This window comes from Tubulanus polymorphus, chromosome 2 (genome assembly GCF_964204645.1).
Source record: "Tubulanus polymorphus chromosome 2, tnTubPoly1.2, whole genome shotgun sequence".
Classification (NCBI taxonomy): domain Eukaryota; kingdom Metazoa; phylum Nemertea; class Palaeonemertea; order Tubulaniformes; family Tubulanidae; genus Tubulanus; species Tubulanus polymorphus.
Genome location: NC_134026.1, coordinates 17747790 through 17769860, shown reverse-complemented (window position 1 = coordinate 17769860; position 22071 = coordinate 17747790). Strand labels below are relative to the sequence as shown.

The 22071-nt window shown below is 41.7% G+C and overlaps 2 protein-coding genes across 3 annotated transcripts in view; one reads left to right on the top strand and one right to left on the bottom strand.

Moving 5' to 3' along the window:
- Nucleotides 1-1622: 1622 nt before the first annotated feature.
- LOC141899772 (exosome complex component RRP40-like) lies at nucleotides 1623-7152 on the bottom strand. The gene is made up of 4 exons (XM_074786290.1): nucleotides 6905-7152; nucleotides 3695-3844; nucleotides 2993-3144; nucleotides 1623-1883 (listed from the first exon to the last, which is right to left on the bottom strand). Exons 1-4 carry the CDS (start codon nucleotides 7091-7093, stop codon nucleotides 1667-1669), a joined length of 708 nt encoding a protein of 235 aa, XP_074642391.1. The 5' UTR covers nucleotides 7094-7152; the 3' UTR covers nucleotides 1623-1666.
- Nucleotides 7153-7428: 276 nt separating this feature from the next.
- Nucleotides 7429-22071, top strand: part of LOC141900865 (histone-arginine methyltransferase CARM1-like) — a 37096-nt gene continuing 22453 nt past the window's right edge. For both annotated transcript variants that reach the window (XM_074787912.1, XM_074787913.1), the window contains exons 1-5: nucleotides 7429-7574; nucleotides 10344-10466; nucleotides 11151-11254; nucleotides 14419-14523; nucleotides 21471-21581. In XM_074787912.1, coding sequence (XP_074644013.1) covers nucleotides 7442-7574; nucleotides 10344-10466; nucleotides 11151-11254; nucleotides 14419-14523; nucleotides 21471-21581 — 576 coding nt within the window. In that variant the 5' untranslated portion in view covers nucleotides 7429-7441. The remainder of the gene's footprint in view (nucleotides 7575-10343; nucleotides 10467-11150; nucleotides 11255-14418; nucleotides 14524-21470; nucleotides 21582-22071) is intronic.

Below are 22071 nucleotides of genomic sequence, written 5' to 3'. Positions count from 1 at the left end.
TTCCTACTGGTTTGCCATTTCTCATTGCAATTTGTGATGGGTATTCTTTGGAAAGGGATGTTTTATACCTGAGACAGGTATTTTTCATCAGCCAATTATGACGCAATTGACGGCCATCTTTGTGTCACCAGTACTCATTCGTAAGTGGGAAAAAGGTTTTCCACATTATATTGATACCTAAGCGTATTTTGCTACCAGAATCAATTAGAAAGTTGTAGCTCATAACGTGTTCTATGATTGTGGTGAGTTTCAAGGTAATTGGATTTCGTATATGGCCACCAGGGGGCGTTGAATAATGGAATATCTTAGCATTTCTTTATTATATTCGTACCTATGCATATTTTCTAACCACAATCAATTGGAAAGTTGTAGCTCATGACATCATCTATGATTGTTGCGAGTTTTAAGGACATTAGTTTTTCTATACGGTCACCAGGGGGCGTTGAATAGTAGAATAACTTAGTATTTCCTTATTATATTGGTACCTAGGCATATTTTGTTACCATGATCGATTGCAAAGTTGTAGTTCATGACATGTTCTATGATTGTGGTGAGTTTCGAGGTCATTGGGTTTTGAATATGGTCACCAGGGGGCGTTGAATAGTAGAATGACTTAGTATTTCCATATTAAATTGGTAACGAGGCATATTTTGTTATCACAATCAATTACAAAATCGTAGCTGCTGACATGTTCTATGATTTTGGTGAGTTTCAAGGTCGTTGGTTTTTGTAAATGGTCACCAGGGGGCGTTGAATATTGAAATTGTTAGATTGTTGAGCATTTGAAACCACTTCCCAAGTGGGCATGGTGTCCTTGGACCCCTAGTTTCCATTCCTTTGTCAACTTCAAGAAGTATTTTGACTTAAGTGGCCTAATCAATCTGCATGCGTTTGTGAGGCGCTGTATAAAATATGGACGGATGTGTGTGTATTGTTACTCCAATGCTATGTACTATCAAACACATCAGTTCGATTGATCAATATTTCCGCTGCGGCTTCATGGGATAACGAAAATATACTATATTTTTTCAAAATTGGACCAAGAGATTCTATCATTCTGACTTATGAAATCAGAGTTAACCCTAATTTTAGGGGCGTGGATCCACTAATTTAGAATAGACCCTTGTATTTTATATCTTAAATTCCAAATGGACTGGGACTTCAGGTGACTTCATTACTGTAGATGTACTTTGCTGGGGGCCTGTGGGATTTTTAATCTGGATTTCTCATTAACCGAATGAAATTTCTTGGTCAAGAATATCTTGGATCCAGTTCCACAGATTCAACTCTGATGTCAAAATTATGGTACAGTCAACCCCGCATAAGTCGTAGCCCTTGGGACTGACGATTTTTCTACCACTTTCGTGATGTACGAGCCACATGTAAGTCATATTTTTACGAGTTATCTATAAATCGTGGTTCTATACGAATTCCCGAATAACCCATGAAAATACGATATAGGCCTATACGGACGCTCAAGAAAGTATCAAAATAATTATACGAGAGATGTGTTGATACGACTTATTCGATGACGACTTATGTGGGGTTGACTGTACTTGGAATCCTGAGTCAAATTAAACTTCCGACTGTTATGAACATGAGTAATTCATTGTATCAGTAAAATTATTTTATTTTATCGAACATACTTAGTATTTTTATAGGAATTTCACGTAAATCCAAGGATTTTATCCATCACAGTTTGCGACAACTGTTTACATTTATCATTAGTGATAAACTCAGCGTCTGAAATACCATTAGCCAATGCAATTGTCTCAACTGTTGAACGTCCTTTAATCCATACACGACCATTCATTCCTATTGCCGTTTCGTATGGCATCGATTTTCCCAGTAACTTCAATAGAGGACATTCTGGTGACAGTACCCTGTAAAGACAAAATGGTATTGAATCTTTACCGTCTGTATGAACATTCCAGACAAAGTTCAAATCAAATAGGCTGGGACCATCGCTGTCAAAGACATAATCCGCATGACGACTTAACCCTTTCAGTGCTGACTATCTAATACCCTAAAGGGCTGGAGATAATTTGAAAATGTGTGAAAAATTCCAGCCCAGTGCATCAAATAACAGGCATCAGCTATAACACGTCTGCTGTGGTGAATTGTTAGTTACTTATATCTAACTGTGTTTGACAGGTGCTGCCATCTTTCATTAGAGATAAAAATGTTTATTAATTACATCGATACACCATTATACAGTGTGTGGTGTACCTGCAAAGTCAATCACCAATTTATACACCACTATGGGGTGTATACGCACTGAAAGGGTTAATAGAATTCAACTCTAGTTCTAAGTAAATGGGAGTTGCATTCAGATGAAATTAATCCAATTGGTAATTCTCTGCGCTCTGTTCTTAAACATGATGAGTTATAGTGACAGGTTGGTATATTGGTACATGTACTCCAGAAGACCTCACCTTACTCGGGCATGGCCAACTTGTATTTGCTGATCATCTTGCTGGGCAGAGTTAAGCATCATAAAATCTGAGATGGCCATGTGCGAGTAAGGTGAGGTCAACTATATATTGATGTTGTGGTTAGACCAATCCATTTTTTTTCCGTGCATCATTATTTAGAAGCAAAATGAGACTTGAAATGATTGTTATTATTACTACTGCATGATGATGTACCTTGTTGGTAACAATTTCAACTTTTTCTTCACACTTTGAAAATTGTATCCTTTTTCCATGGCCGGACAGAACGCTATATTCATTTCTATGAGCCTGACTGGTTTCACAGGATATTCCTGGCGATACAGTACTGATGATACCTTAGAACTTTTTTTTGCTGCTGATGACAGTTAATAGTTATTGTCTAGACTCGGGGGTTTACTATCCCCAGGAATATCCTATACAACCAGTCAGGTTCATCAAATGTAGGGTTCTGTCCGGCCAATAAATAGTTCCGAAATTCCTACTTTATATATACGCGTGTGCGTGTGTGTATATAATTAATTTTTTTGGCTTGTACATACTTTCTGACCAAGTTTAGAGAACAGTGAATCAATAATCCTCCATCTCCTATCACACCAAAGCCTCCACTTTTTCCTTGACTGTTCATACACACTAGCTCTGGTTCCATATCTTTTGTTGCCACAAGTAATTTAGCATAAACTAGATCACCAACCTGTAAAATTTGCAGTACATATTGAATCAATATAAAGAGTCAACCATAGAAACTACAGTAGCTACCAGAATCAAGTGACAATACGACTTGAAAGGATTTCAGTTAAGGCAAATTGCAGCCCTAAACCATCTGTGTATCTACAATGTATACCGGTATGTAGATTATTTGTTTGTTTGTTATCAAGGTAAAGCCCCGAAGGCATGATTTCTGGATGATTAAAAATTGGAAAAAAAGTAATAAATAATCTTTTGCTGAAAGATTGCAGATAGAAGACTGATGCATGCATTGAGTAACTAGTGCAAAGTCAATGACTCGAGGGTGCTTCGACGACTATTTGAAAATTTCATTCCTATATGGTGCATATCTGACAGCCATTTCCCCAACCAGAGATATGGTGCCAGCGGGTGGATCAAAAGAATTTCTTGCTGACTTTCGGAAGGGCAAAAAAAATTGGATCATATTTGAAAAGATGGAAAATACCGTTTGGATCCGGCCCTGTGTAAGATTATCAATCAGCCAGTTGTTTGGACAAACACATTACTAAACCAACCTTGACATCAGGGCGATTCCGTTTTGTCGCTCCTTCAAATGTTAAATATGAAAGTGATGCGAGTTCACTGCCTCCAATATCAACTCTGAATATATCTCCAGCTTTCTGTGTTACAATTCCTATCACACAATCTCCGCGCACAGGCACATACTGTAAAATTCAAATAATCAAATATAATTCAAAAACTTCTGATTGTTTTCATAGTATCGGAAAGAAAGGAAGTTAGAAATACAGTACCATTGAGGTTAAATGGCAAAGATTAGGTTTAGGGCTAATGGTTTGCAAAAGGTTTGAGTTTCAACAGCATAAGCAATTAGGAGTAACTGCAGTTTAGGTGTCTGGTATGATAATGTGCGTAAACCTTCTACTACATATTACACAAACAGTAACACAATCACAAAAGTGGATAAAGTGCAGATCCACAACTCTAGTGATTCACAGATCTTTACAGAAAGTAGACTTATGGACCAGTTCTTCTCAACTCAAGATTGTCCCAATTTTTTTGCACGGGATTCCATATTCAATTTGGTTATTCTAATGCAGACTTGTCACAAATACTGACTGAAATGATGTGAGGGTAATCAGTGCAATAACCTTAATCATATTCCAGTCAACTGTCGCTTGGGTTACTTATGCTAGCCAAATTGTCTGATATCGTGGTTAAAATTGATATAAGAAAATTATACTTTTCATTCTCAAATTGATTACATCAAAAAACATTTTTAACAAATCCAAGGCCGGATTTAGAGTGGACTGGTCCACCCCTTCAAACTTCCAATGTGCCCTCCAAGAAGTCATGAAAAACAATTTTTGCATAGAAATTTAAATTAGATCTTGCATACAAATATAAATCCAAAAATTTCTGTTGGTGGGCCACAAGAAACCCTGCTAATGTTTGGCACTTCTAGCCCTCGCATTGCAAAATCTGCCTTTTTCAAACTACATGCCCATTCCAAATTGGAATGGGCATGTAGTTTGGAATTGGACCAATTGTCGGGTCCACCCACATCTAAGAATCCTAGATCTGTCCTTGAAATCTCCACTTTAGATTTTCTAATCCAATCTGTCGTCCCGTGCAAAATCGCAACAATTTTGAGACAAAAAATGGCCCAAAAACCTCCTACTTTCAAGTGGGGATATGAAATAAACCATTGTGGGACTTCACGGTAAAACTACGCAATGAATCGCGAGAGACGAATAAAAATATAAATCCCACAATAACGAGATCGAAAAAGTTTTAAAAAAATTTGGTTAGACACTTCACATAGCGTTACAGCCAGTTACACCCTTGTCACAGGGTGTTACATAGCGTTACACATATTTCGCTTTGAGTTCCAGGGGTTTCAGATAAGTTAACGTTACAGGGCGTTACAGCCTGTTACACCCTTGTTACAGGGTGTTACATAGCGTTACACATATTTCACTTTGACTTACAGGATAGGTTTCACAAGGCATTTCATATAGCGTTACAGGGCGTTACAGCCAGTTACACCCTTGTTACAGGGTGTTACATAGCGTTACACATATTTCGCTTCGAGTTACAGGGGTTTCACATGGTGTTACAGGGCGTTACAGCCCATTACACCCTTGTTACAGGGTGTTACATAGCGTTACACATATTTCACTTTGACTTACAGGATAGGTTTCACAAGGCGTTTCATATAGCGTTACAGGGCGTTACAGCCTGTTACACCCGTGTTACAGGGTGTTACATAGCGTTACACATATTTCACTTTTAGTTACAATACAGGGGTTTCACATAGCATTACAGGGCGTTATAGCCTGTTACACCCTTGTTACAGGGTGTTACATAGCGTTACACATATTTCGCTTTGAGTTACAGGGGGTTCACATGGCGTTACAGCCTGGTATTACCTTTGTTACAAGGTGTTACAGTGTTACAGATATTTCACTTTTAGTTACTAGGGTTTCACATAGCGTTACAGTCTGTTACACCCTTGTTATAGGGTGTTACATAGCGTTACACATATTTCACTTTGACTTACAGGCAGAGATGCTAGGGCCAAAGTACCAAAATTCCGGAATTTAGAACGGGGGGGGGGTCTGGGGATCCTCCCCCAGAAAAATTTTTGCGTTTTTGCATCGCCGGAGATGCAGTATCACGATCGGCATCTTTCATCTGAAAATACGACGGCAGGCATTCGTTGTGCTTCACATCCCTCGCTGCCTTCTTATGCCGCGCGCTATCCGGGTGACGAAGAATATCTTTTTTCCCGCCACTACCGTATTTGACCTGGTCTTTACAAACGACGCAGTACGCCACGCCAGCTAAGTCTATCTTACGAATGTAGTTCGATAAGTAGTCCCCGTTACTGTCCTTACACTTTAGCCAGTGCCAGTTAAATCTATTTTTTATACCGCTGTCAATTGCCTTTATATCGGCCGACTCCCGACTGACAATCTTTCCGTGCGTGCTCATTTTGCAGACCGTCCCGCAAAAAGAAAGTTACAAAGCTGCGTGCCTCAGGACATAGCACGCGCGTGGTAATAATTAAGATGATATTGATTAAATATCATCTTAATTATTACCACGTGCATCTTCACATTGTTGGCCGTCAGCGGGACGATGTACAACGGCGCGCAAAGATAATTGACTTTTAATTGGAAATGGCGTCACAACAGTGGCGCTCCGCTTACGCACGCACAGATACCACAACAAGCACACATATATACATTGTAGCAGAACGTCCTCGGAAACAGAGACCAAGATAAAATAACACAGAAGCGACGACGAGTACAAGCAAACGAACGCTTTTACGGTCCGTGCCATTACTGGTCGCCGCGAGGAATTCTCACCAAATTTCCGGAATTTACATCGGCAATCCTAAATTTCCGGAATTCCGGATATTTCCGGAAAACTAGCATCTCTGAACAGGGGTTTCAGACCGTTACTGCATTATTAGGATATTTGCATTCTTTGACAGTTTCGCAAAGTAAATTATATGAGGTTACAACGCGAAAATATCCTTTTGGCTTTCGAAAAATGAAGTACGACCTAATGTTACATGTTACTTGTAACTTGATGAGAAGTTAAGAATTTCTCATTTTAAGCCTTATATTATAATTGCAGCATTCATTTCATGAGTGAGAGGTGCGGCTCTAGCCCAGATCTGCACCTTAAAATGAAAAGTGACCTAAACCTAAGGTGCATTCTCATCCATTTACATATAGTCACAAAAAAACATTTACCCTTCTGATGTGGCTATCTATCCAATAGATATTGGGTTCTTTGAACCGGAGAATGCCGGGTTTTGACGCAATGACGTTTCCTGACTCCTTTCTCAATCCTGGTCCGACTACAACTTGATCATTCTTTCCTGCGCATTTAAAAGAATGAAGGGTATCGCCAGGAATAACTACGCAATTGACACTGTCCATTTTCAGAACGGCAACAAGCAGAATACGAGGACTCGTGAATTTCAGATTCGTGATTTGCTCTGCGTCCTTGAGATTGAGAGCCCGATGTCTTCATAACCAACATAATTCAATCAATTTAATGTAATTAAGGATCATTTAAGCAAATATTTCATTTAATATTTTCCACCTTGATTTCGTTTTTCTAACGTTACATGTTCCGATCTTTTAACATGTTTAAGTATTTCAATAAAACTTTTGTAATCAATAAAGTAATTTGAATTCGCACACGCGCCATCTGCTGGCGACATTAGATACTACCTAGCCCCGGTGCAGGTGCGAGCTGTGTGTGTGCGAGTCCCCCGTTTTACAATGGCAACCGTGTTCGAAAACGTGGAATTAGGATCTTTTAACGATTCTGGTCAGTTGGATGGGAAATTAGACGTCCCTGTTCGTGTTGAATTGTCGCAGAATGGAAGTCAAGCTGTATTACGCGCGTTCAACGGTAAAATATTCATTTGAAGAAAGAATTACTGTCACCACCACGGCAACAGAAGTTCACGCGACGAACAATCAAAATCAAGACAAATCCTATCCAAGCGTTTTATTAAGAGGGATGGAAAAGAAGAATGAATTGATTTTTATATTTTTTATGTATTACTGAATACCGGCCTAACCCATTCTGGAATCTTCTGGTGGTTTTTCGAACCTCCGCCTTGGATTCTTTCGTTTCTAATTCCTGTACGAGTCCTAAACAACGCATTCAGTGGTTGTGGCCTAGATAGATGAAATACGCGGAGAATAAAGTGAATCGAGGTTAATTCGTTAGTTGAGATTCAAGATCCGCACCTCTCGCTGTCAGTGTCAAGTATAACTGTTTCAATTCTCAGAATCAAAATGTCATCGTTTTTTTGGCTCAAGTACATCACGATGATTGCAACTGATGCCATATTGGATTGGTAAATCTTAAGTGGGGATATGTCAAAAATCGTTAAAATTGAAACAATGTTTTGTGATCCTCTTGATTTGACCAGACCGGGTGCACAGGTACATGCGCAGCTTTGCCGTGGGAAAACTTGCAGCGCAACGCACCGGATCAGATTGCTTGTTGTATTATCGCTGAGGCATATTTCACTGAAGAACTATAGATAGGAAAACCCGGGCTAAAGTGAAACAGGATTTCTGGTTGGCTAATAATGATATTATCTAAGCTGCACATATAGCTGCACACTCGGTGTAGTGTGGCAGTGTTCATACCATGGCAATCTCAATGCCATCAGGTTTGAAATCTATGCCGGGGGAGAATTAGTATGGCTGGCAGTTGAATTAAAACATTTTTAATCCATTTTATACTGTATTGACATCATCACCCGTCAAGGGATTCGAACCCACTAAGCTGAAGTCATTCCCCGAACCCATTGACCTCACGAGTCGTTACTAGCCGACCAGAATCCGGTCGTTCCAATCACAGCGCACGTAACCAACAGCATTAGGCTTCTGTTGGAATATCCGTTAAATGGACCAAGAAAGTACTGAACAAGAAAGTACCTCGCAAATCGATATATGACGTGTCATGTGCAAAAGCGCCAGTAATGAAATCATGCGTCGTGAGGCCAGGGGGCTGGTGAAAGCGAGAGAAAAGTATCTCCATGATTTGAATACTTTTCTTTATCAAACCCCTTTCAATGAAACCTTTTTTGCAATCCTTCAATACAGTAAAGAATGGATTAAAAATAAATGTTGTAGTTCAACTGTCAGTCAATTCTAGTCCTATAAAAACCTATCAGGTATATCCTACCAAAACTGACTGAGCTAGGCCACCTGACGTCCTCTCGAGTCAAGTTGAAATAGACATTAGTGAAACCCAAGTGACAGTTGACTGAGATGTGATTAACGTAATTGCACTGATTCCCTCTCAGTTCAGTATTTGTGACAAGTCTGCATTTGAATAACCAAATCTGAGATGGCATCCAGTTGAAAATTGTGACGATCTTGTGATGAAAATTCAGGGGTTAGATTCTAAAAGTTTTAGGTATGGGTGCCTTACCAATCAATTGAGCACTTTGAATTGCTTAGGTGCTCAATCGAGCATCCGTGACTGTGACAAAGCGATTCAGGGGCAGGGGCGGATCGAAGACCCTGTCTATCAAGAGGGGGTTCCAAATTATATAAGGGCACCACTATTATTGGAGAGGACACTTTTTATGGCAAACAAGGGCTCTTCACATCAGTTGTGGTTTTTAGGGGCACTTACTACGACAAATGAGGGCACTTATGTATCAAATCCGTGGATCCAGTGGCACAGACAAAGCTCGACAGTATTCCAGAACCCCCTGGATCCGCCCAAAGAAAAATTTGAAATCAAGCTGGGCTTGGAAACGCCATTTCTGGATAATTTTACATACATTCTCTCTTATGTACTGTGGTGTACTAAGCACATTTCAACCCTATACTCACACACAGAGTTGGGAAATCAAAAACCCATTTTTCATAAAATAAATAACTTGTGTTGGTTTCCTAGCGACATTCTGAGTCTGAAACAGTGATTTGTAATTCAAAATAGATTACGTCAATCTCAAGAATTAGTGCAGATCTGCACTTTACCCCAATGAGGGATTTATTTTTTGATTTATATATTTTATGGATCCGGACCTAATTTTAATGAAATTCACCGCAATTGAATCACACTTAACTTTAAGTGTGAATTAATGCAAGTTACTAGTTACGTATACTTTCTGTGACATAGCCTTAGTAAAGTCATTATAATATGTGTATGCTGGTTCTGAATCTTGTCACCTCGAAGCTGAGAGTAGGTTGGTTGAAACAACAAGTTGGGTCATTGTATCAGGATACAGTTTGATGGAAATAAAAGATGTGATCACATGGAGACGATTTGGCCTGGGCAAAATTGGCACCGATCAGACTCGGGCCAAATTTTCCCCGTGCCTAATTAAAGAGCGCGTTCACATGTAAACCATTCACTCAATACTCAACAAAGCGATGTGGATCATTTCCGGTGCTAGTTGCAATTCAAACGCAATCATCTGTCTGGTGCTAAAATTAGGCTCGGGTCTGGTCCGATGTTTTTGGTCGGGCCAAACAGGCTTAGGCCCATTTGGCACCCGTGTGAACAGTTGTTCCGGGCCAAATTTGGCACCGACCAAGTTTGGCACAGGCCAAAAATGCACGTGTGATCGCGGCTAAAGGCTATTGGCATCTTTACGCAATCACGTTCCAACTTTGCTTAACCTCTCCCTTGTCATTTCTATTTTAGGTACCCAAATGGTCTTAAACTTCACATTGACTAATGAGACGGAATGTTGTCGGTTAGGAAAGCAAGGCTACATTGTCAATTCTGAAACAAATTCAGTCCTGTTCAAATTTTCATCAGAGAAAGGTAAGTTGTAACTGGATTATCAGTGATGATAATTTCATTAGCCCTATCATTAAAATGGTCATATCTGGTATGACTTCATTATTCAATTTAACTTAAATGACATTTTTGCGAATACCCATTACAATTATATGTCAATAGATTGTCAAACATAAAGCAAAATGTCTAATAATAAATGAATGCAGCAAGATCGTAAATATAGACATGAACAGACATGGTTCACAAGCAAGTCCTTAAGACTGAGTTACTAATGCTACTTAGTGCTCCTTAAACAGCACAATATCTATCATCGGCGTAAATCACTAAAAATATTTATTTAGATATTTTTCTAAATCCTTTAGTAGATTGTCTAGAGATGTGGTATGTGTAAGTGTCACTGGGGTCCACTGAGCTAGAAAACCTGGTAAACTGAGAATCTAAAAAGTCAGCGAAAACTGGGAATTTGACAAATTTTTCTGATATTCCGGTAGCTGGAACTTCAGGCAATTCAATCAAATACGTTGACCACACCACACGTTCCTTGATCAATACGTTTTCTGGGTTCTTACAGAAAGAGAATTTCAGAATTATAATTTGAATGCGTATACATGATTCATGAAAAATGAATTAATCTCTTCATTTGAAACCAATGCAACAGTATAATTTATCGGCATTTATTTTCATGCTTCTGATATGAATTTTTTTCAGAATATAGAATATTTAATCATCGTCTAAAACAGATGATACTGAAAAAGGAAAGGTCAGTTTTTACTCAGCGGACAGAGGATGCATCAGCTGTTCAATACTTCCAGGTAATTGAGAAAGATCAGCTGCAAGGAAACAGTATCCAATAGAGGGGTTTTGTGCCGACCCCACTTAATACGGATCATTTGCCGGGAACAATGAAAGAAATCCAGTAAATGAAAGGTCCTGATGATTAAAAAGCATCATATGGCTGCTGCTGCTGCTGCTACTGCTACTGCTGCTGCTACTGCTGCTGCTGCTGCTGCTGCTGCTCCTGCTGCTGCTGCTGCTGCTGCTGCTGCTGCTGCTGCTGCTGCTGCTGCTGCTGCTGCTGCTGCTGCTGCTGCTGCTGCTGCTGCTGCTGCTGCTGCTGCTGCTGCTGCTGCTGCTGCTGCTGCTGCTTTAGATCAGAAGAAAGACAAAAATATCGCAACGTAGCCGAAAACGCTAATGCTGAAGGATTGAAGACCAATAAGCTGAGTACTGATGATCTTCGAAGAGCGCAGCTAGCAATTATTAAATGCGTGCAGGAAGATCAGCAGCAGCCATACGATTCTAGGCCTACATTTGTGCAGGCACCACATGTAATGTCGTTGAAAGTCGCCGATATTGGACTATCCCAAGTTGTTTAAATTTACATCATTATCGTATATTCATGTAGGCTTGTTATGAATTATGCTAGATTATTTAGTCGGATTGGCACGATTCATGCTACAAGCCATTCGATTTCAATTAAGGCCTAGGAAACCAAGTGATAAAAGACAAAACTGGGAATATTATAACCGCTGGAGTGTTGTTATTGTAATAGTGGTTAACACTTTCAGTGCCAGCTACTAATGTACTCCTTACAGTTCCGTCACCATTGCCACTATGAGTACACTTGTTGTTGATTCCTCCAATTTATAGTTAGATATTAGCATTCTGGCATAAGGGAATGACACAGTTCGTGTCTGGCTGGCAATGCGAACAAGCTCGGCTTCATTCTCGATGGTTATTGGTCAATTTCAAGCAATGACTGACTAAGTAAGAGCCCCAGTGCTAACCAATGAGTATCAATACTGTGGCAGCAAATGTTTTTATGGGAGCGTTGATGTGATCATTTTGTCTTAGCACTGAATTCAACTTTGCTCTCCTAAGCTGGCGAAGTTCGCCTAGTCTATCACAAACTTTAAGTTTTTTGGAATTGTAGTATACTTTGAGGATGAGGATGTAGGGATTCGATTGGCTGACCAATAAGAAAATTTGTCGTCATCAAGTTATGAAGATTGGCTAAAGAAAGTCATGGAATTATAATGTCTGGCAATTGAATAAGTTTGATATTTATTTGGAATTTAATCATTTTTTTTAGGTTCAGCGCAGCTAAACTATATATTACTGATAGAACATATAAAATTCTTCAATAAGAAAACTACAAAAGAAGAAATAAAATCGACGAGGATTTTCATTTTTAGGCCAGCCGTAGGCTGAGCCTATTACTATACAAATTCAGCGAATTTAAATGACATGGTTTCCAGAGCAAAGGCTCTTTTACTGTGCAACTGTATTTTAAGATCGATTTCTGTGAAAGCTTTAGTTGATTTGGTTTTTGGCAGGAATATTTTTATTAAGTACAATTCAATTTTACTTTATTGAACAAATAAAAGCATCAAATCCAATTCAATTTTGTTTTATTGAGCAAATTTCAGAAAATTCAATTCTATTCCGCATTAAAATCTATAAGACCAAGGGAAAAGATTTATCTGAGGTATTTGTTTCTGCCAGATCCAGTCGCTGTCTGTGCTACTTTTGTATTCTACGATTGTATTGTGTAAATTATTAGGTATTGACTCTGAGCTGGGAGTGTATTTTGACAAATTTAACCCACAGAATGCATCATCATTTGCCATTTTTTGAAAAGCTGACAGGCTGGCCATAGTGCCCCTTGGGGCCCTTGTTCTTGTACTGTGCTGAAAATTGCATGTCGATGCACGGCATAGTTTACAGTATTTACTGCGGAGCTGTGATGATAGCGCCCTCGTTTTAGTAACACGTGAAGCTCACCAAAATCAACGAAGCTGTTAATCTTTAGATAATGGATATTATCTTAATAAAAAAAGATTTGTTCGAAAATATTTGAACTGAACTTAATTATGGATATGCCCGAGATTATCTTGACGAAAAAAACTTTTGTATCGATATACAGATGAATTTGAAACAATTCCAATTCGCATTAAAAAACACCATACACGTCGACCAATATTGTGTAGTAAATAGTTGAATTCGAACCTTGCGAGTGCTGGGCTTACTCGCTACGATCCTGCCTCTGCGTGGGATTCGTCTTGTTGAACTCTGGGTCTCTTCTGTGCTACTGCTCTGATGTTAAGGTTTATGATGAGACGGGTACATAGCAGGGCGGCCGTGATCCGCGCTCTCTCATACGGCGTGGTTTAAACTGAATTGCCGTTAAAATGTCACTACGAGGGAACATGGAATGTCGCTTCTGTCCGGCGAATAGATATCGCTTACACGTACATATTGTTTATGTTGAACTGATCTAGTGTAGTTTGAGAATAGATAGAGAATTCATTATAATGTCAAACTTGTTGCTAACCCTACCACGCAGAATGAATCTTTTTAGTTGTAAAATGTTTATGGGTTCATATCTAAAACTGCCGGGTCTGTTATAGTCAAATATCATTGATCATGGTTTTAAAAAGTAATGTGCCGGGTAGATAGGTGGCCGGCTGTGTCAACTTTTAAGCTCAGCAATGAGTGGAGAGACAAGGCATCAATTTTTCAGCCTTAGGTCTTGGCTTTGAATCCTGAAAATCCTCACAGAGTTTGTATGGAACTTAGAATACTTTCTCATCTCCCGATACAGCTAGATTTGATTTCAGCTTCAGCAACGGAAATATAAATATGACATCTGAGATGCTTTTGATTTAACGAAACCTCATAATTTATTAGGAGGCTTATAAATTATAATGATTATAGGGCCCATGTATCTATTAGGCCTACTTACTTTTTTTCTACGTATTTACCTTCTCTTCCTTGTATAAACAACTGTTTGTCATTTAAAATCTAATTACCTTATACTATTATAACATGCATTTCCTTTTATGTTAAGTATAAGCTGATAATGCACCTTACTAAAACCAATGTTTGGTCTAGTATGGTGGATATGATTAACTCCTTCAATTCGCTAACTTCTGCAATGAATCTAACTGCCCATGGGCACCTTATTTAATTTCAGTTTTATGGATATCTATCACAGCAGCAAAACATGATGCAAGACTATATCCGAACATCAACGTATCAGAAAGCCATGATAGCAAATATAAATGATTTCCGTGATAAGGTCTGTAGTCTTTTATAGCCTTTGGTATAACATGCAATTTTCATCATTCATACAGATTATTGTTTGCTCAATTATCATGCAGAACTGGTAACCATTTTGGTCTCGTCAGTCTCCTTCATTTAAACAACTTTCCAGAATACATAGTTTCAGGCTGGCGAGTGTGATTTCAAATTCGTGTAGATGCCATATTAGTAGAATAAATACGAGACGAGTAGTACTATGTAGGTGGCAGCGAACGTCTTAAGTTCTCAAAATATAATTGTCTGGCTTGTATATGAACTCTAAATGCGATGAATTCATGACATTTATCAGAATCCAAAATTAACTAGAATACATACAACGAGATGAGTAGTACGTACTTAACGTAGGTTAACTATTTTATTTGACACACAAGCTTTCGCTACTAATATGTAGTAGCTTAATCAGGTGTATGAGTTACCTGATGAAGCTAATATACATAAGTAGTGAAAGCTCTTGTGTCAAATAAAATAGTTAGCCTACATAGTACGTACTACTCATGTCGTTTAGAGTTCATGTACATGTATAAGGCAGGCAATTATACTTTGAGAACTTAACACGTTCGCTGCCACCTAGCAGTTAAGGTCCGGTGGCCATTGCCAATGCTAATATTTCCGTCGAGTACTGTACCCTTTCCTATGGTTTTTGCCAATATTTTCTAAATTTGGATTTATCGCCAATGGTTTTTCTATACGACCCGGCCCTGCGGTATTGCATTTAGCCACCGGCGAAATCCGCCATCTTTTTTCTTGGCGTTCTCGCAGTAGAACGCGTTGGATTTTTTCGCCGTAAAAACATCGCCGGTTCAAAACATCCGGTACGTTCATCGTCTGATTCTGATCGTCGCTCCGGGGATAGAGCTCGCTCTCCCACTAGATTTAGACGCCGTGAGCGTAATAAACGAGCAAAATCTCCTTCTCGCAGATCAAGGTTTGATCGCGAGAGGGACTACGATCGTTATTGTCGGAAGTTTCGCCGTCGGTCTTCTCATCGTTCGTCAACGTCGGTTAGCGATGAAAGCGATAGTAGGTCGCGATCCCGTTCGAGGGACCGTCACCGAAGTCGGCATGATCGTCGGGATACTGGAAAATACCTGACTCAGAAGGATTTCCATGTATTTGAGGAGAAAATTTTAAACTTGTTATCTTCGTCGCAACAAGTCTACAACAGGTAAGCCTATTCCTGATTGTCCGGTTAGAAGTTCGCCAGCCCACTCAGTTTTTCGGAATTCTGACTCTGAATTCCTGGATGCTGCGGTAGGGTCTGATTTCAATGAGGATCCGGTCCCAGAGGCGGCAATTCCTTCTGGGGTCGTTCCTGTCGCAAGCAATTGTGGGTTGCCCCAGACGATGGGGGCTTCCCTGGCTCGCAATGTATCTCCGTCCCGTTCAGTTTTATCCGAACCAGCGGGGGACATGCCATTTAGAGCGATGATAAGTGAGTTCTTTGTCAAGCACGGGGCAACTCGCGCTAAGCCCACAGCAGCTCCTCTGGTCGGTGAGTCAATGGAAGCTTATCGCCCTCCGGACTCCGATCTTAACGTTTTACGGGAATCGTCAGCGGTTTCGAGAGAATGGGCTCGATTGGATACGCAATTATGGGGTGAATGTCGGCCTGGAACTTTTTCATTTCCCCCTCCAGAACGGGGTATGAAATCTGGGAAATATTTTAGTTCAACCGATCCACCTATAGGCGCATTTCGCTCGGCGTATTACGCAACTCCAGGTGCTGTGGATCACAGTCATAACTGCCTGGATGCTGATCATACTTTGATCAGCCCGGATACTGTTACAGCACAGTCGGGTATTCGTTTGCCTAAGTCCGGTTTGGTGGCCATGACGTCAATCCTGGACAATCTTACCAGGGTTGGTTCGTTTCAAGATATGGCACTTAAGGTGTTGACGGGTGAGCTTCGCGAGACTCACGCCGCCGTTCATGCGGGCTCCGACCCAGAGTCAGTTGCCCTAAAACTGGAGGGAATGGACCGGATTATCCCATCTTTGGCTCGGTCTGTTTCGCATGTAATTCCGTTGTCGGTTCGGGGTCAGGCTAATCTGGTGTTAGCCTCCCGTCAGTCAGTGATGGACTCCAGTGCCAAAACTCGTCTACCGGATATGGTGTCCAATGCTTTGCTGAGAGCCCCATTGGGGACGTCTTCACGTCTCTTCTCCGGTTGGTGCGCTCCGGTTTCCGCAGAGCTGAGGAAGATTCGGGAGGTTCAGGCCAAGTCCAACCCCCGAACTCCGTGGAAAAAGCGTTCTGGTCCGACGCCGGCGGCGCAAGGTTCGGCACGGACGCAAACAGGACCATCTCAAACTTCAGCGCTTTCTCAGGCGGCTTCGGATGCCGGTTGGAGAACTAGCGCGCAACTTCAACAATCGTGTCAAGCCTCGTCCGGTCGTAACAGTTCCGGTTCGTATCGAGGCAAGGGGAAGGCTCCAAAAAGGGGCTCTTCCTTTCGGAAAAACTCGAAATGAATTCTTGGGACCAGTGGGAGGTTGTCTGCAGCAGGCAGCAACCCACTGGTCCGACCTCTTTGGAGACGGTTGGCCCTCCCGGGTCGTCTCTCGGGGCTACCGTCTCCGTTTCCTAAGGCGACCGCGCCTGATGAGGTCACCTCCCGACATGCGGCCAAAACCAGGTCAGGAGGCCTTAATCTCTCCGGCTCTCAAGGAACTGGCAGAGAAGGGAGCGATAGAACCAGTTTTCAACGAAACTTCTCCCGGCTGGTTTTCTCGAATATTCATGGTACCAAAGGCCACAGGGGGTCAACGGACAGTGATAGATCTGTCATCCCTCAATCGGCACCTAGACATTCCAAGGTTCCGGATGACCAAGCCCAAGGACGTGATTCAAGGGCTCCGTCCGGGTCAATGGGCGGCTTCATTGGACCTGAAAGATGCTTACTTTCAGGTTCCAATTCACCCAAAATCTCGGCGATTTCTCAGGATAAAGTGGAAAGGCCGCCAGTTCCAATTCAGGTCTCTTCCATTTGGCCTCAGTACGGCCCCGTGGGTTTTCACCAAGTTGGTCAAGTCAGTTCAGAAGGTACTTCAGTCAAGGGGTGTTCGACTGTTCGTTTACCTCGACGACTGGTTAATAGTCGCGAATTCGGCTCAGGAATGTCGGGAGGCAATGACCTCAGTCTTGGACTTAGTCCATCAGCTAGGGTTCCGCGTAAACAGGGAAAAATCTCAGTTGACGCCGGCCCAACAGTTCACTTATCTCGGCATGGACTTCGATCTCCGAATCGGCAAAGTCTTTCCGTCTATGGTTCGAGTGGCCAAACTTCAAGAAGCTGTAGCGGGAGTGTCCACAACCCCGAGAACAGCTCGTTACTGGTCACGGCTTCTAGGCTCCATCAGCTCCATGGGTCTGGTGGTGCCCTTAGGCCGCCTCAGAAGCAGGCGCTTGCAACAATATTGGAAGGTCTTCTGGTCTCAGTCGAAGGGCAACTGGGAGGCCTTGATTCCCGTACCTCCAACTGATCTAAGTCCGGATCTTCAGTGGTGGGCGGCCACTACGAATCTTCGGCTCGGGGTGTCACTAGCCCCGTTAGAGGCTCCAGTTCGTGTATTCACGAATGCCAGTCACCAAGGTTGGGGGGCACATCTGGAGAACCGAGTCAAAGCTGGGAAATGGTCTCGCTACGAGGCCACCAACCACATAAATTTCCTAGAAATGCTGGCCGTGTGGAGGGCCCTGAAGTTCTTTCACAGGAGAGTGGAGGGCCACCGCGTTTGGTTAGCCACAGACAATTCAACAGTGAGGGCTTACCTTCAGAACCAAGGGGGCACTCACTCAGAAACCCTCACAGGTCTGTCGGCCAAAATTCTTCTTTGGTGCCAGACAAAGGGCGTGTCCCTGACTGTGGCACATTCAGCAGGGAAAAGGAACGTGATGGCCGATGCTCTGTCTCGTCGAGGTCAGGCTATTGCGACAGAATGGGTTCTCCACCAAGAAGTAGCCGATCGGGTTCGGGGCATTTTTGGCAATCCGCTGCTGGATCTGTTTGCCACCCGGTTCAATCGGAGGTGTCCTCTGTTTGTGTCCCCGTTTCCAGACGCGGAAGCGTGGGGGGTCGATGCCTTCTCTCTGGACTGGTCGGGGATGCATGCGTATGCGTATGCGTATCAAATAGAGAGATCAGTCAATTGCAACATAGTTCTGGTAGCACCATGTTGGCCGGCTCAGAAATGGTTCCTACCACTTCTCAACCTACTGTGCGACAACCCCAGGATTCTTCCGAATTTCCCATCGCTTCTGTCTCAGGGGCTCTTTCGGCATCATCCAAACAGCCAGTGGTTAAATCTGCTCGCCTGGCCATTGTCCAGCGATCCTTGTCAGCTTCAGGCTTTTCAGAACAGGCTGCCTCCTTTATCGCAGGATCTAATCGGCCATCAACAAGTACCATTTACGATGCCAAATGGAGTCATTTTGCGGATTGGTGTGCTGCAGGGGAAATTGATCCATGCTCACCCTCTGTAGCTCAATTGGCAGATTTTTTACTGCACCTATTTGTAGCAAAAGGTTTACAGGTCATAACTATTAAAGGTTACCGCTCCGCGATTTCTCATACATTGCGTGCTTCTGGATGGCCAAATGTAGCAGGGGATCATCGGATATCCCAGCTGGTTGCTGGGTTTTCTATTTCCCGGCCTCGGGTAACAAGGACAGTTCCACCATGGGATCTGTCTGTAATTTTGAAGAAGTTAATGGAGGCTCCATTTGAACCTCTTTCGGCAGCGTCATTTGCAAATTTGTCAAAAAAGACTGTATTTTTGCTGTTCTTGGCTTGCTCGGCCCGTCGCTCTGAGATTCATGCGCTTTCAGTCCGACAAGGTCACATTGTCTTTGGGCCAGCGAATGAATTTGTCTCGCTGCGGCCTGCTTTGGAACTTTGGCAAAGAACCAACGACCAGGCTCGGTTGGGCGTCAATGGCGAATTGAAGCCCTAAAACATCGAGTGGAACCGGGCATCCCGGACAGGACTTTATGTCCTGTGCGGGCGTTGTGTTTCTATTTAGATCGCTCGGCTTCACGGAGGGGTTCACGGGAGCGGTTATTTATTCCGCTGCTGGATCACCTAAAGGGTGATATTTCGCGGGACACAGTAGCCCGATGGGTCTCTTCAATGATCAAGGACATTTTATTGAAGGAGAATCTTTCCTCGGAGGGAGTCGTTTCTCATCAAGTGAGGTCTATGGCTACTTCCTGCGCAGCCTTTTCGGGTGCTCCGTTGGAGGAAGTCTGTCGGGCCGCGTTTTGGAATTCACCGTCGACATTCACGTCATTTTATTTACGGGATGTTTCAGGCCAGTTAGGCTCATTAGCTTCACTTGGTCCTGTTGTCATGGCTCAAGGTGTCCGTTCTTTCCGATCGGACCCTTTAGTGTAGAATATTTATGTAGCATTATCAGGATCACAGGGGGTGTATCCTTGTACATAGTTTGGGCTCATATCTGCAAGTATTAATTTCGCAAAATTCTGGGGGGGGCCCCTGAGCTGGACGGACTCACTGTGGCCAACCGGTCTTCCCTGTGCTACAGTGCTCCATTCTGTGCTTGGGTAAGTGCTCTCTTTTTCCCTCTTACCTTGCGTTTGAGCGGTGGTTTTTCTATCTACCTTTCCCACCATCCTTGTGCTAGGCTAGTCTAGCAAAAACCATAGGAAAGGGTACAGTACTCTACGGAAATATTACAATTTTTGGAACTAAAATTTGTATTTCCGAGTAGTACTTACCCTTTCCTATGGTGGGAATCCCGCCCACCTGCCCCGCATAGTTTTTTTTTTTTTGGTCTGCTATGACGAAAAAAGATGGCGGATTTCGCCGGTGGCTAAATGCAATACCGCAGGGCCGGGTCGTATAGAAAAACCATTGGCGATAAATCCAAATTTAGAAAATATTGGCAAAAACCATAGGAAAGGGTAAGTACTACTCGGAAATACAAATTTTAGTTCCAAAAATTGTAATTTTTGACATTATACACTTTATATGCTGCCAGCGCTATTTGTACATCGATAAATCAATACACTGATCTATTTAAGTATTAAAAACCAGTGACTAGATAGCTCGTCACTGGCAATGGTGAAGAGATTCTCAATTTTTTCTCGTCTCCATTGCCAGTGAAAAGTGTGAAAAATCAAATAGAAATCTAGAAAAGAATAAAAGTTTCATAGTAAAAATGATATAGAATGATTTTAGTCACTATATGCTCTCTAAATATGGGCCAGAAAAGAAGCTAGAATTCATTGCTTTCCGAAGATTTTTATGAAAAAAATTCAGACATGACGATTTGTCTCGTCAGTGGCTGCGAACGTGTTAACAAGCTACTTGGTGCCCTGTCTGTCTAAGTCGGGCTCTAGTTCATTCTTCCAAACAGTCTGGCACTGAATTATCTCAACCAAGTCCATGGACCTCTCGTTCACGATTAGGCCTATATTCATTTGAAAATATCTGGCTTTCTGAAATTTTTTTATATGTACTAGTAGTTATCTTGGAAAAAAAATATATGTGATACATATACTTATTACAAAGTGTGAATACACGGATAAATTTTACACAAAAAAACAACATTTCAAAGAGAACCACGGTAGAGGTAGCAAACTTGTGAAGTTTAGGATAAACTGCATATTGGAGTTGCAGCGATCCTGTCTCCGTATGGGTATCTTTCTAATAATTGTGCGTTGTGTTGACTCTTTTGTTTCCGATGCTACAATTTAATTCGAGATGATCATCTTTCAGTGTGACTGATCGTTGAGCATTGCCTTCAGAATCACAATACAAGATTCTAGTTAGCTTGCTACTCAACTTGACTGTATGCAATGTGACAGTGTTCCTGCAATGCATACTGAACATTAATCTGTCCATCAGCCACCATGGACATTTATTTATTTATGTTAATTTACGTATATCTTAAATGTTCCAGGTTGTATTGGATGTCGGAGCAGGTTCCGGAATTCTCTCATTCTTTGCCGTTCAAGCAGGGGCTAAAAAAGTATATGCCATCGAAGCCAGTTCTATGGCTACTCATTGTGAGGTGCGTAGAGAATGAATGAATGATTTATTTACTTATAATATCAGGGATCATAATCTTCCGATTATTATCGGAAATCCGATTTTTTTTATTTGTCTGGTCAGGTTCTGAGATCTGTGTAAATCCGTTGAGATAATTGGGGGAGGGGGTAGGTTGTGGGTCGGTCTTGTCATGGACATCGAAAACTCAATCCAACCGTAAAAGCGTCTTGGAGTATTTTTTTTTCGATCTCTGGTATATTGCACAATAGCCTACTGCAGCTATAAATAGTACAACATAGAATCGGTATACGGTCTATATCTGAGACTGCAGTGAAATGAGAAAAACGTGTATTTAAGACTCGAAACCAACAGATAAAACATGTGTCATAGATGGCGCAACCAACTGGCAGCTCTGTAAACTGTGGTTAACAATGAAAATGGCTGTCTGATTTAAGTGATTTTATCGTTGATTTTGTGTAGCTCTAAGGCCCAGAGTGCGTCTAGAGCACTCT

Coding starts and splice junctions, on each gene's coding strand:
- LOC141899772 (XM_074786290.1), bottom strand. CDS start 7,093: ATGGACAGTGTCAATTGCGTAGTTATTCCTGGCGATACCCTTCATTCT. Junction 3,145..3,694: donor GGAATCGCCCTGATGTCAAG/GTTGGTTTAGTA, acceptor CAAATTTTACAG/GTTGGTGATCTAGTTTATGC. Junction 1,884..2,992: donor TCTCTAAACTTGGTCAGAAA/GTATGTACAAGC, acceptor TTGTCTTTACAG/GGTACTGTCACCAGAATGTC.